The sequence below is a fragment of the Biomphalaria glabrata genome, chromosome 4 (genome assembly GCF_947242115.1).
Source record: "Biomphalaria glabrata chromosome 4, xgBioGlab47.1, whole genome shotgun sequence".
Lineage (NCBI taxonomy): Eukaryota > Metazoa > Mollusca > Gastropoda > Planorbidae > Biomphalaria > Biomphalaria glabrata.
Window position 1 is genome coordinate 49,262,424 of NC_074714.1, and position 13,525 is coordinate 49,275,948.

Consider the following 13,525-nt stretch of genomic DNA (forward strand, 5'->3'; position numbering starts at 1 on the left):
AGACAGAAAGATCTATACAATGTTTCACACATGGACAAGTTATAGAAAAATGTTGGCTTACTCTAGAGGGGCTTGATAGTTATATTTCAATATCCCAAGTTCTACACTGCCACTAACTGAGCTAGAACTGAGCCAGAAAGCACTTTACCTTGAGGAATTTGAGTCAGGATTCAGACAAATCCTGAAGTAAGTGGGAGGAGACTTCAAATTTAAATCCTGCCTGGAAAAAGATACATTGAGACTGAGAAAAGACTTTGGGGGGGGGGGGGGGGGGGGGAGAGAGCTCTTGGCCCATCTTTCAACAGAGAATGCTGGCTGGCATTCCATTATGAGACATAACACTGCAATCCTAATGTGACACTAGATGGGCAGGGAGAAGGTGACCTTTTAACATAAAATTCATCTTTCCTCCTCCAAAAAGGGTGGAAATGATTTCATTAAGAACCATTGAATGAATTTCCCCTCACAAACGTGAACAGGCCAATGTCTACAATTGAAGACTATGTAAGCCAATGAGGAGACTCAAATGGTTTCAAAAGATCACAAACTATTTCTCTGTTAAGGAAAAAAACTCTAGCTTGAGATTACAGTATATTAAACTAATCCCTTAATTTTTTTTTGGCATTTATCATACTATTTAAGCTGCAGAAACCTTTTTTTTTTTTTGGTAGTCTTGTAAAGTTTAAAATGTTATAATTGAAATCAAGAATCTATTGTGAGTGTACCATAGCTCATATGCGATGTTTTAGTAAGTCAGCTATTTTATCTCTATGTCCATGATAGGTCTAGCAGTCTAAGCATACAAAACCAATCTGACAATTAAAACAAAAAAACATAAAAAATGTGACTATGAAACTCTATTTAGCCTGCCTATAACTTGGCCATAACAAATAATAACGCTTGACTCAATTGAAACACAAAATCTGTTATCTAACAGTCTGCACACAAAATCAATGCAGATGGTAATGCGTTGAAAACGTTCTCATCCTGTGCACCCCTTTTAGAGCATATAGCACAAGTAGAACTGTTCTGCAAAAGCTTTGGGTTCAAAATTAATACCAGAATCCTCTTCTACAGTATGATAGGCTGTCATGATTTTGATTAGATTGGCCACCACGATGCTGATTAGATTGGCCATCATGATTCTGATTAGATTGGCCATAATGAGTTTGATAAGACTGGTCATCATGATTCTGATTATATTGGCCATCATGTTTCTGATTAGATTGGCCGTCATGACTCTGATGGTTTTAATGTTTTGTGTTCATTTTAAAATTCCCCCCAAAATATGAAACAAAAGAAATGAATTTCTGAAACCTTTAAAATTATTGGCATTTAAAATTTCCAGTCAAAAACTATGTTATTTCGAACATCTTTCTATCTTAAGGTTGAGAAGATAATCAGTGCCAAGAGTATATAGCATAACCAAAATGGCAGGAGAAAGGGCTGTTGGTTGATGATGAGCAAGAAAGACTTGCATATCTTTAGAATTGACTAAGACTGATCGAGTTATAATTTGGTAACTGGAAAAGTGTGAAACTGTCTTAAATAGATTATTTATATTTTCATTATAACAGATGATTTAAACTTTCATGACAATAATCAGAGCAAATAATAATCGTCTTGTGTGTGTTAATATTGAAAAAAAAAAAAAAGGTTAGAACTTACAACAAAAAATGTGCCAAGAACAAGATTAAAAACAAAAAAAAACAAGTAACGACAAAGATATGTATAAATGAGGTTAGGAAATGTACAAGAAAAATATAACGTGATATAAAAATACTTTTGTCCCACTTTAAAAAATGTGTCTAAAATTAGTATGAAAGACAAAACAAGAACATGGCATTGGATTGAAGTAAAAAGTCATATACATGCAGACATTTAGCTAAACATGTTAATACACAAATATACTGACAAGTACACATAGACACTAAAACAGTAAAGCTGTTTATTTTTGTACTTCTAAAACTGAAAAAAATAATTTTTTAAACTGCATGAGCACTTATCAAGCTTCATTTGAACTCTGAACAAATGTTTACTTCTGACTGTTTACTTTAGCAATAGTAGAAAAAAAAAACAACTAGTGTTATCACAATTTTAGACCCCGCTACATTCAGCATTTAGAAAGTCAAGCACTGGTGAGGATAAAATGATACCGAAGTAAGGAATGAGTCACGTTACAGACCACATACGACCTAAGTATGAATACAAAAATAAATGGATCTCCTGACTATGTGAATCACTTTATACAATCATCTTATTATTATTTGTATAATTGCTATTGTACTTCACATCTTTCCTGCTTAAATCCTGCTCCGTGTGCTATGAGCCGAACTCTTTGGTGGACATGAAGGAAGGAGGAGAGGGTATCTGGAAAAAAAGATTTCTGTGCTGCCTTTAGGTGCTCAGCAAACACAACTCAGCTCAAGTCAGGTTTCAGACTTCAGACCACTTGATAGGTCACCCAGCCACACACCTTTATAACTGATTATCATTTAAGTAAATGAATTAGTGCTTACAAAAATTTTGTGGAAAAAAAAAAGTCTTGCGGAACCTAGGACACCCATGCAAACAAAAAGACACAATATGACAACATTGGATAACAATAAAGTGTTAACAAATGTATATATATATATATATATGTATATGTACATATAAAATCAATTGAACATTTATGGTAAATAATGTCCTGGAGATAGCAAGCAACATGAACCTGAAATAGCTGTATGCAATGTATGTTGATCTCAAAGTTCAAATGCTGTGGGGTTTACCAAGGGAAACAACCCTTCCTCAACAACACATTAACAATCTGCAACACTATTGGAAATAAAAATCTCCATTTATATTTTAAACAACAATTATTGATATATTGGCATCATACAGTAAATCAAAAATATATCATTTGAGAATTTAAAAAAAAACTGGATTAAAGTCATATGTTACTGTAAAGTCATATGTTACTGTAAAGTCACCAGAAACTTGTAACAATAAATTAACCAGACAATTGTTAACAATATCAAAGTACCAGTACAAGATAGACACTTGACATACACGTACACGGAACAACCAATAAATATACATGATTAAAATCAATGCATGCAAAGTTAAAGAACATCAAAAAATAATACCACAGTCAGCTTTTAAAAAGTACTGAGTTAGCTTTTGGAGCAAACAGAGATGCTATGCCATACATATGAGCAAAAAAAAAAAGACAACTTCAGAAATTACTTATTTTATAGATAATGGTTACAGTGGATTATTTTGGTGGCAGAAAACAATTCCACAATGTTTCATCATTAAAATGTTTATTGAAAAAAAAAAAAAAAAAATGGAATCAAGATTTAGTTGAAAATCATTTTCAAAATTTAAACAAAAAATTAGTAGTTTCTCTAAAATAGCTCAGTCTAGTTTTTAAAATGTCTAATTTATCACATTGGTAAAAGTGACTTAACTTTAAAAGCTACTACAACAAGTTGCCTAGATATAAAGTTGATCTAACAGTTACCTGATTAGCTGTAGTATTTGTACTGTAGCAACATCAATTTTTTTTTTAAAAAGCCTTAGCAACATTAACTTATTAAAACGCCAAGCGGTCCATGACAGGAGGTACAATTCACCTGCTACTGTAGCCAACAATTAACATAAGTGCAGCGTTTACTATCCACCCCCCCCCCCAAAAGAAAAAACAAAACAAAACAAACAAATACCCATTAGAGTTCACATGATACTGCAGTTGAGAAATCACATGGTCCACCATTTGACAATGACTCTCCTCATCAGTATAAGGAGATCATAATTGTTGACAATGAATTTATTAGAACAACTGATTTCCTTGAGGAGTAGCATGGTCAACTATTTATTCAACAAGTAAGTCTAAAATACTGACCCAAGTTAATGCTTACAACTTATACTTGTGGTCACCACATCCAAAAAGTTGACAAAAGTGTGTTTTTTTTTAGTTCAAAATTTTTAATAATCTCCCAAAATGATAAATTAAAATGAAAAGCTTTTAGTTGGTGACCCACACGTAGTAAATTATATCCACAAGAAAAAAGTGAAACATCTTTAAAAAAAAAAGGTTACTTCCTTTTGATTTGTACTCAACTTATTTGATATCACTTGAAACCTATTGATAAATGAGGAAGAAAGCTTGTGGATAGATAGAGTTAATCAAGCTGTTTCCCTGTAGTAAAGAGAAAAAAATGTTCATCACACTATTACACTGATCCCTCCATTCACTGAGTATTACAAAATGGCTGCTTCTATATTATAGAAAATAGCATGCAAGTTAAACCATCTATATGAAAGTGTAGTATAAAGGGACTGCCAAAGAATGTTAACTAGATAGATGAACACAACAGTTCAAAACATCCAGCAATAATGCAGCTATAATTAGCAGTAAAACTACCTACTGGTAATTTCCTATTTATAGCTTCTTCTACAAATACGACTAGTGATAACAGAAAATGTCATCTAGGAAATGAGCAACAAATGGTAACACTCAAGACACTGAAGGAAGATGCAGTCAAAGGTTGCAGGCAGCTCATCTACCACACTAGACGTATCCTTCCACTTGTGGCAGTTGACAGGGTCTGAGCAAACTATACAGAGGGCATCATTAGGAACTTAAATCTTCTGACAGTGGATTTTAATGCAGCACATCAATGAGGCTGCCCCACGCAATGGATCATGTCTGAAAATTTAATGTACCACCAATAGCAGAGCGAGCTCTAAAGTAAGGCTCTTGAAGAAAAATATCTTCTCAGCTTGTATGAGACAACTGAGTTTGACGACAAGGAACTATTTAGTGAAAAAAAAATAGGCCCCTTTTATTTTCAATATAAGATTCAAATTTATTAATATTTTGTGAAACGCATCAATATTTGCATTGGGAATGGTGGAGATCATACTGAAGATGTTATATGAATCAAACTATATAATGAAAATAAAGCTAACCCATACCAAAAATATCCACTTATCCTATGTGCCCAGACTTTACAGACACTATATCTTGAAAAAGCAAAATATCTAAATGGCGCATGGCTATTTCAATACCACAGGCACAAAAAACACAAAATATCTCTAGGTTACAGTAGTCTGTGTTAACCTTGCACATAAAAAAAAAACCTACAAAAAACAATAAAAAAAATCAGCAGATTTTGTCACAACATAACTGAGTGATAGTGACAGAGTCAAAAATTGCTCTTAGTTCCAGAATGATGAATTCTGTTATCTGTGATTTCAGACCAATGGTTTTTCTCTAGCTGCTAACTGCTGTTGGACGAATTCCCTCCACTGCAACAAGGGAGCCAACTCCTTCCTCCGCCTAAAAGTGACCGGCTATTTAGATTGATACTATTGCTCATACCAGGATCCATGTTGGCATCATCTCCAAACCGCCTCTTTAACTCCTAAACAAAAAACAAACAGTTACAGGAACATATATTGCTGTCAAGTGTACACCATAACTAAAGTAAATTATTCTTTATTTTTGGTTTACAATTGTGGAATTAATGAAGAAAGTTAATCAAATTTAGAAAGGATTTCTATTAAAAAGTCTTCTATTTCTGTATTGAACTAGTATTGATTCATACAAGCATTATATAGTGTTCTTGAAGTACACAAATGAATCTAATCTAACAATACAAATATATATTTATTACAGCATGTATAAAATGAGGGAATGAAATAAAAAGATATTGCTCGTTAAGAGCATACATTCTTAATTGTGTTGAATTGTTAAAAAGAAATTATCTATCACTTTGCACTGAATAGGTTTTGTAATGCATCATTTCTGGTGAAGTCAATTTGCACAACAAAATTCTTATGTACTGTATCACATACACTGTTTGAAGAAAATGTTTTTTTCAGCCATAATACTCTTTGCGCTTCGTCATCATTTTTTTTGCCACTTCTCACTAATGATAAATTAAGAATATAGCTTACCTTAGCCATTTTTAGGAATGTGTCGTCAACATTGGTGTTTTCCTTGGCACTAGTCTCAACAGAACCAATGAAATTCTGTGACAGGGCAAGAGACTTGGCATCATCTTTAGTAACTTCCCGGAGATTTTCAAGATCACATTTATTTCCTGTTTAAAACAAGTATAGTAAGATTTTGTAACAGATTTAAAAAGAAAATATCTTAATTACATTGTAATTTTAAAATTTAATAAAATCTCTAGATTTATAAGAGTAAATTAAACATTAATAATACTGGTGTATATATATATACAGATAGAAAACAATCTTACCAACAAGTAATTGTACTACATTGGAGCCAGCATAACGTCTGACATCGTCAAGCCAACGCGGAATAGCTTCAAATGTAGCCCTTTTGCTAATGTCATAAGCTATTATAACACCATTTGCACTTCTGTAATAGCTCTGAGTTATAGTTCGAAATCTTTCTTGGCCAGCCGTATCCCATATCTGGAGCTGTGACAGAAAACAAAAACAATTTTCAAAGAGTCTGCATTTTTTTTTCCAATAGTAACTTTTAATAATTAAGAGCAGAAGCAAGACTTTCACTGCTTGGAATACATGTTCAACTTGTAGGTTATTGGTAGTCAAGAATCTGATTTTGTTAGGCATTTATAAAAATGATTGAGTCAAAGCTTTCAAAAAGAATCTGAAGCAGAGCTAATTGTTAATGTTGCATCTGATGGAAGTATATCTGCTCTGACTCCTAAAAGTGATGGGATAGTAAAGATAGACAATGTGATGGTCATACAGAAAAATGCTACAACACATCAATTCCTGTTTATGAAATCATGTTCACTTTCTCAAACATCATTCATATCTATTTCCTTGAGCAGTAGACGTCTTATTAAAAGAATACTTTACAAAAGGTAATATGTACCTTACAATGAAAACATATAAAAAAAAAACAGGTCAGCAGCAAAGATTGGTGGGTCTAGACTTACTTTGAATTTTTTTAACATATCAAAAAACTGGTCAGCAGCAAAGATTGGTGAGTCTTGACTTACTTTGAATTTTTAAAATCCAACTTTAATCATGACCATCAAATACAAATCTATAACCCTCTACTTTACTGGATTTATGTTCAAATTTAATATATATATATATATATATATATATATATCTATCTATCTATATATATATATATATATATATATATATATATATCTACAGTCACTGGCGGATCCAGGGGGGGGGGGGGGGCGGTAGGGGCGATCGCCCCCCCGTCCCCACTCGGGCCAACCCCCCCCCCCCTGGGGAGGTCGGACGAATTTTAGTATAGAATTCACACAATTTGTATACGAATTTATTACTTATGTTAATAATATATACTAATTATTTATATTTCAACCTATTTTTAGATTATTTCACCTCCCCCTCTAGTATGTTGGCCGATTTGGTGGGGTCGGGAGGGGGCGATGGTATCAATCCCGCCCCCCCCCATACACTTTCGAGTGGGGGGGGGGGCGGTCCAATTTATTTGTAGAAATCACAGCTTGCTAACAGAAACAATTAAATATATATATGGTTAAAACTTGTTATCAATATTTTAACCCATCTTTATATTATGTCGTTCCCTGTTTGCCGATTGGGGGGGGGGGGGGGGCGAATACCTCTACTGCCTAAACCCTTTGAGTGGGGGGGGGGGGGGGGGGGGGGCGTTCCTACTTTTATGTAGAAATCATAGTTTGTGAACAAAATTAATTCAATTAATATATACATTTTATATTATGTCAATCCCCTTCTGGTATCTTGGCCGATTCGGTGGAGTTGGGGGGAGAGTGATTGCATGTACTGCCCTCCCACTCTAGCCCTCTGAGTGTGGGGGGGCGGTCCTATTTTTATGGAGAATCATAGTTTAGCAGAAATTATAAAAAGGAGCGAGGATTAATCGTTTTCACTCTACCTGTAATTTCACATGAATTTATCATAATTATTTTAAGAAAGTTAGAATTCAAACGAAACGAAATCACAAGAAAGATGATGCTTACTATAAGCTATCCCGACAAGACCAATGTCTAATCTTTCGACTCAGGACCGGACACAACAGAATGCGACAACACATGTTCCGGAAGCTCAAAATTGGAACCAGTGAAATCTGCCCATGTGGAGTATCACCAGAAAATGCCGACCACGTCCTCCAAAACTGCTCTCTCTACCAAGAGGCCCGTATAAGACATTGGCCTCAAATCACCCCAATAGAAAGAAAACTATATGGAGAGCTCCCTGATTTGGAAACCACTGCGCAGTTCATCTCATGTATTGGTCTAGTCATATGAACACTCCAACATAACAATGAGAACGATGAAGAAGAAGAAGAAAACGAAATTTGTAGTATAAGAATCATGATTGAGAAGTTCTAAACCCAAATAATTCTAAACATAGTCGCCTTTTCCCAACCTTTACTCAATCTGAAATTTTTCTAGTTAAATAAATTTGGGACTATAACTCACAATTTATACTTTAATTTTATTGAATATTATTTATCGAATAATTCTTTTTTCGGCGGCGATCCTCAAAGCCAAATCTAAATATGTGGGGTATCTTATCTTCTCAAGGAACAAATCGGTTTTATTTGCAATGTATTAAGGGACTATAAATTCATATTAGAATATTTTTCAAGTACAACATTATTCGAAAAGTCCTTTTTTAATAGTATGAAAAATGAGCTTTAGGTCAGAAGAATGCGTTTCTTCTATGAAGTATGCAAGAAAAGGATTTTGGCGTCGGAACCCCACTGATGAATAATGAGCTGTAGTTGTCAAGAGAATACGTTTCTGCAGTGAAGAAAACGCTTTTGCCGAACTCTATTGATAAAAAATGAGCTGTAGATGTCAGGAGAATGGGTTTCTGCATTGAAGAATTCAAGAAAACGCTTTTGGCGTCGGGGCTTCGCCCCGAATTCTTTTTATGAATAATGAGCAGTATATGTTAGGAGAATGCGTTTCTGCAGTGAAGAATGCAAGAAAACGCTTTTGGCGTCGGGGCGAAGCCCCGAATTCTTTTTATGAATTATGAGCTCTATATGTCAGGAGAATGCGTTTCTGCATTGAAGAATGCAAAAAAAAAAAACCGCTTTTGGCGACGGGGCTTCGCCCCGAACTCCATTGATTAATAATGAGCTGTAGATGTCAGGAGAATGCGTTTCTGCATTGAAGAATGAAAGAAAACGCTTTTGGCGTCGGGGCTTCGCCCCGAATTCTTTTTTGAATAATGAGCTGTATATGTCAGGAGAATGCGTTTCTTCAGTGAAAAAAGCAAGAAAACGCTTTTGGCGTCGGGGCTTAGCCCCGAAACCCACTATGGAACCTTATAGCGCTGCCCCAGTTGTTTTGTTTTTTGCCGAAGGTTGAGAAATGCTGCGCTTTTTTTTCTCATATATATATATGCTGCACGCACGTTTATGCATAGGGTTAGTGTTTACTGGGCGTTAGGGTTTTGAAAAAAATCGCCCCCCCCCCACTCCAAAGTTCTGGATCCGCTAGTGTCTACAGTGCTTTTTTTGTGACGGTACGCACTAGTACGGCGTACCGGTACCTTTTTCAATGTGGGGAAAAAATTATTACTTTTCTTGTATTTTAACATTTATTATGATTTTATTAGTCGTTAAAAGTTAGGCAATCTATCATTGAGTACCGGCACCTATTTCTTTTTACAAAAAAGCACTGTATATATATATATATATATATAATATATATATATATATATAATGACATTAAAGGATACAGATTTTTAAAAAAATACCTTGACAATCTTCAAAAGTTAATTTCTCTTCTTCTAGTGGTGTACAAGGCTAAGGCCAAGAATAATGATACATTTCATGCTGATATATATGGTTCCACGACAATTCGTTCACTGACATTTCGTTCACCGACAAATCGTTCACGACTTTTCGTTCACGCGACTATTCGTTCACCAGACATTTCGTTCACCCGACAATTCGTTCACGCGACATATCGCTCACGGACTATTCGCTCACAGATAACTTGTTCACCGACAACTTGTTCACCGACAGTTGGTTCACGACAAATCGTTCACGCGACTATTCGTTCACGGCACCGACAAATTGTTCACAGACAAATCGTTCACTGGATAGTAACATATTGTTAATATTATATATTCTCGTCGCGTGTTTAATTTATTTACATTAAAACTTTTATAGCTATTATTTCCAAAAACTAAAAATTTCTAGAGATCAGGTAAAATCCGAGTTTATTTAATTTCGTTGTTGTTGTTGATATTTTGTTAATGAGGACAGTATGTGATAAAAATTATTCTTAAAAGAAAAAAAAAAGAGATCTTACAAGCTAGCTGAAAAATGTAAACGGGCCCTCACTTTACTATAGGTAACATTTTTACTTTCACCTTTAATATACCTTTACACCCCCCTCATTTTTTTCATCTACCGCGGGAATCTACCCATTCATCTGGATACTCTAGTTAACACCTAGTTGAGTGCTAGTCAGACTGGCTCCTCTGGAAGTAATAAAACTTTATTGGACATTGCCTATACACATGTTCAATCTGTTAACATTGAAAATATGTACTAGACACTAGTATAGTACTTTCCATCAAGTTTAAAAGAAGTTTTATTTTATTTTTATTTTAGTTAACTTGTTTCTATATGTGACCACCCATTGGTAGACTAATTTGATTGCTTGGACCTCAATAACAAATTTATTGAAACAATTTTATTTTGTTGTATTGTGATAAATTATAATTTTTTGATAGGGAACCAAAATATTTCTTAGTGTTGTATATGTAATTAGTTTTTTTTTCTTCTTATCTTATCTTATATAATACAGACGTTACTTCAAAAAAGATGATGATTACGTCCTACGCGTCATGCATTTAGTCATGCATATTAACCAACGACTTAAATTCAGCCAAGTCACTGGTTTTCCTGGCTAGCTCAGGCAACCCATTGCACGCTCTAATAGCACTAGATGTCTTAATTGATAAGTATTAACCTTAGATCTGTATCTAATATGTGACGTTCAGAGTTGAACAAATCTAGTACCATTGTTAAAAATCTAAATTATCTCTCGTAAAAACACTGAAAGGATTGTGGAAAAAATACTAGTGTGTCTGAGCTAGCCAGGAAAACCAGTGACTTGGCAGAATGCATGACTCGTAGGACGTAATCATCTTCTTTTTTGAAGAAACGTCTTTATTATATAAGATAAGATTTGTTTTTGTTAATAAGATATCAATAAAATGGATATGTTAATTAACATCTGGACCGCTATTAAGAAGATAAGCAAATATGGGTAGGTCGAACAAGACTACATGATGGACATGAGTGTAAAAGAAGGCCTACATGTTGAAAGTAAAAATGTTACCTATAATAAAGTGAGGTCCCATTTAAATGTTTCAGCTTGCTTGTAAGATCTCTTTTTTCTTTTAAGTATAATTTTTTATCACATACTGTCCTCGTTAACAAAATATTAAGAAACAAACAAAAATTGACAAAGAATTTCGGATCAGGCCCGATCTCTAGCAATTTTTTGTTTTTGGAAATATCCAGTGAACGATTTGTCTGTGAACAATTTGTCTGTGAACGAATTGTTAGTGAACTATTAGTCGCGTGAACGATTTGTCGTGAACCAACTGTCGGTGAACAAGTTGTCTGTGAGCGAATTGTCCGTGAGCGATATGTCGCGTGAACGAATTGTCGGGTGAACGAAATGTCTGGTGAACGAATAGTCGCGTGAACGATTTGTCGGTGAACGAAATGTCAGTGAACGAATTGTCGTGTCCCCGATATATATATATATAATATTATTTTTGTACACATCTGTAAATACTATATATATATAATATATTATATATATATATATATCGGGGAAACAGGTATCTGAGAGGAGGTTTCTGTGCTGCTTTTAGGTGCTCAACAAAAAAAATCATCTTGAGTAAGAATTCAAAATCTCCGTTGAAAGATCTAGATATCTAGGTAGCCAACGGTTAAATACCAGTTGGTCACACATCTCACTTAGCTTTACAACCAACAAGATCTAGATAGATCTAGATCTCTATAGAATCTACTATCATCTAGACCTAGATTTATATTCTTTGACTCTTGATTGTAGACAGAATAGTACAGATAGTGAGATAGACAAATTCTAGATTCTATATATATATAGATTGCTCTTTTTATAAACTTTAGGTCATTACATGAGAAATGATGATTATAACGTCCAATAATATGATATAATATCCTGGAACCAAAAAGTTAACCTCTTGCCTCTACTGGAAGTGGAAAGTGTTCAAACTTAGGACCATCTTTATCATGTTCATCAATAAGGATCATAGACTAGATCTATATAAGGGACAGTGAAGGAGTGACTGATGAGTGACTGTCTGTGAGTCTTTTGAGTGTGACATTCACTGTTTGTGACTGTTGCCTGATCTAGATTTTATATAGAAGAATGTTATGTATCAAATTTACTTTAACAGGCAGCCATTGTAGTAGATATATAAATATAGATCTTTTATCTAATATAATACAGGACAGACGTTATTTAACTTACTAAACTTCAAAAACAGAAGATGATTACATCCTACACGTCATAGTCATGCATTTAGTTTAGTCATGCATATTAACCAATGACCTAAATTCTGCTAGCCTGAGAAGTCAGGTATTCCTGGCTAGCTCAGGCAACCCCTTTCCATGCTCTAATAAGGAGTCTAATACTAAAAGCGCTAGGGAAGAAGGAGCATTTGTACAAATTTGTCCTAGCATATGGAACGAGGAATGTGCCTTTATCTTTGAGTCTTTCCGAGTGTATATTATATTTTTGTATAAATTCAAATTGAAGATTATGCCCGGATTTATTATTTTTTTTATGGTCCAGTGTTTAATGTATAAAATAAAATTGCTACTTTACTTTGAGTCTTCTATCCTGAAGGCTTTCTAAATTTAGATCTATAGATTCTATATATATTAACCTTAGAAGTAAACAGACCTTTACAAGTTTTCCATCAATATTTAAAGTTTTCATTGTGAAATCTACACCTATTGTGCTGCCATGCTTCTCAGTGTATGTTCCTGACTTAAATCGTTGAACAACACAAGTTTTGCCAACTCCAGCATCACCAATCAGTACAATTTTGAACAAATAGTCAAATGATTCATCTGGGTCGTTAGCAGGATGATAAGCCATTGAATAAGAGTCTTTTCTTTTATTAACTATATTGAGTTTAGAAGGTTATACGACTAGTTTCTTAGTCATCATCACTAACTTTGTTACACTTTGTAGTAGTCGTCATTATTGTTTTCTAAGGAACCGGATCTTTCAACTCTTCTACGTTACAAAACAAATTCGAGTCACAAGAAGGTAGATAACTAGACTAGATCAACATGATTAGTTAAAAAAAAAAAAAAAAAAAAAACACAAACGAAGCTTATATTGAGTGAAATTTTGCTTAAATATTTTTTTGTTTTATTAATTGTTTTTGTTTAACGTAACGTCCATGCCTATAGCATACTGAGAGCGCTGTGGTCCACTTTTATAAATCCCATTTAGGGGTGGGTTTCCTTAGG

At 34.2% G+C, this 13,525-nt stretch overlaps 1 protein-coding gene across 2 annotated transcripts; it reads right to left on the bottom strand.

Moving 5' to 3' along the window:
• Positions 1 to 267: 267 nt before the first annotated feature.
• Positions 268 to 13,289, bottom strand: LOC106051492 (ras-related protein Rab-43-like). 2 transcript variants are annotated; one of them, XM_056026637.1, is made up of 4 exons: positions 12,948 to 13,289; positions 6,255 to 6,438; positions 5,947 to 6,092; positions 268 to 2,809 (listed from the first exon to the last, which is right to left on the bottom strand). In XM_056026637.1, the coding sequence occupies exons 1-4, from the start codon at positions 13,143 to 13,145 to the stop codon at positions 2,768 to 2,770; spliced, it is 570 nt and encodes a 189-aa protein (XP_055882612.1). In that variant the 5' UTR covers positions 13,146 to 13,289; the 3' UTR covers positions 268 to 2,767. The 2 variants fall into 2 exon arrangements, with proteins under 2 accessions (XP_055882612.1, XP_013062132.1); XM_013206678.2 differs by having other exon boundaries at positions 268 to 5,411.
• Between the last annotated feature and the right edge of the window lie 236 nt (positions 13,290 to 13,525).

What these genes read in the sequence shown, in the direction of transcription:
- LOC106051492 (XM_013206678.2), bottom strand. Translation starts at nt 13,145, where the DNA reads ATGGCTTATCATCCTGCTAACGACCCAGATGAATCATTTGACTATTTG. An exon ending in TTGATGGAAAACTTGTAAAG is followed by an intron (nt 6,439 to 12,947) that starts GTCTGTTTACTT and finishes TTTCTGTCACAG; the next exon opens with CTCCAGATATGGGATACGGC. An exon ending in TGTAGTACAATTACTTGTTG is followed by an intron (nt 6,093 to 6,254) that starts GTAAGATTGTTT and finishes TGTTTTAAACAG; the next exon opens with GAAATAAATGTGATCTTGAA.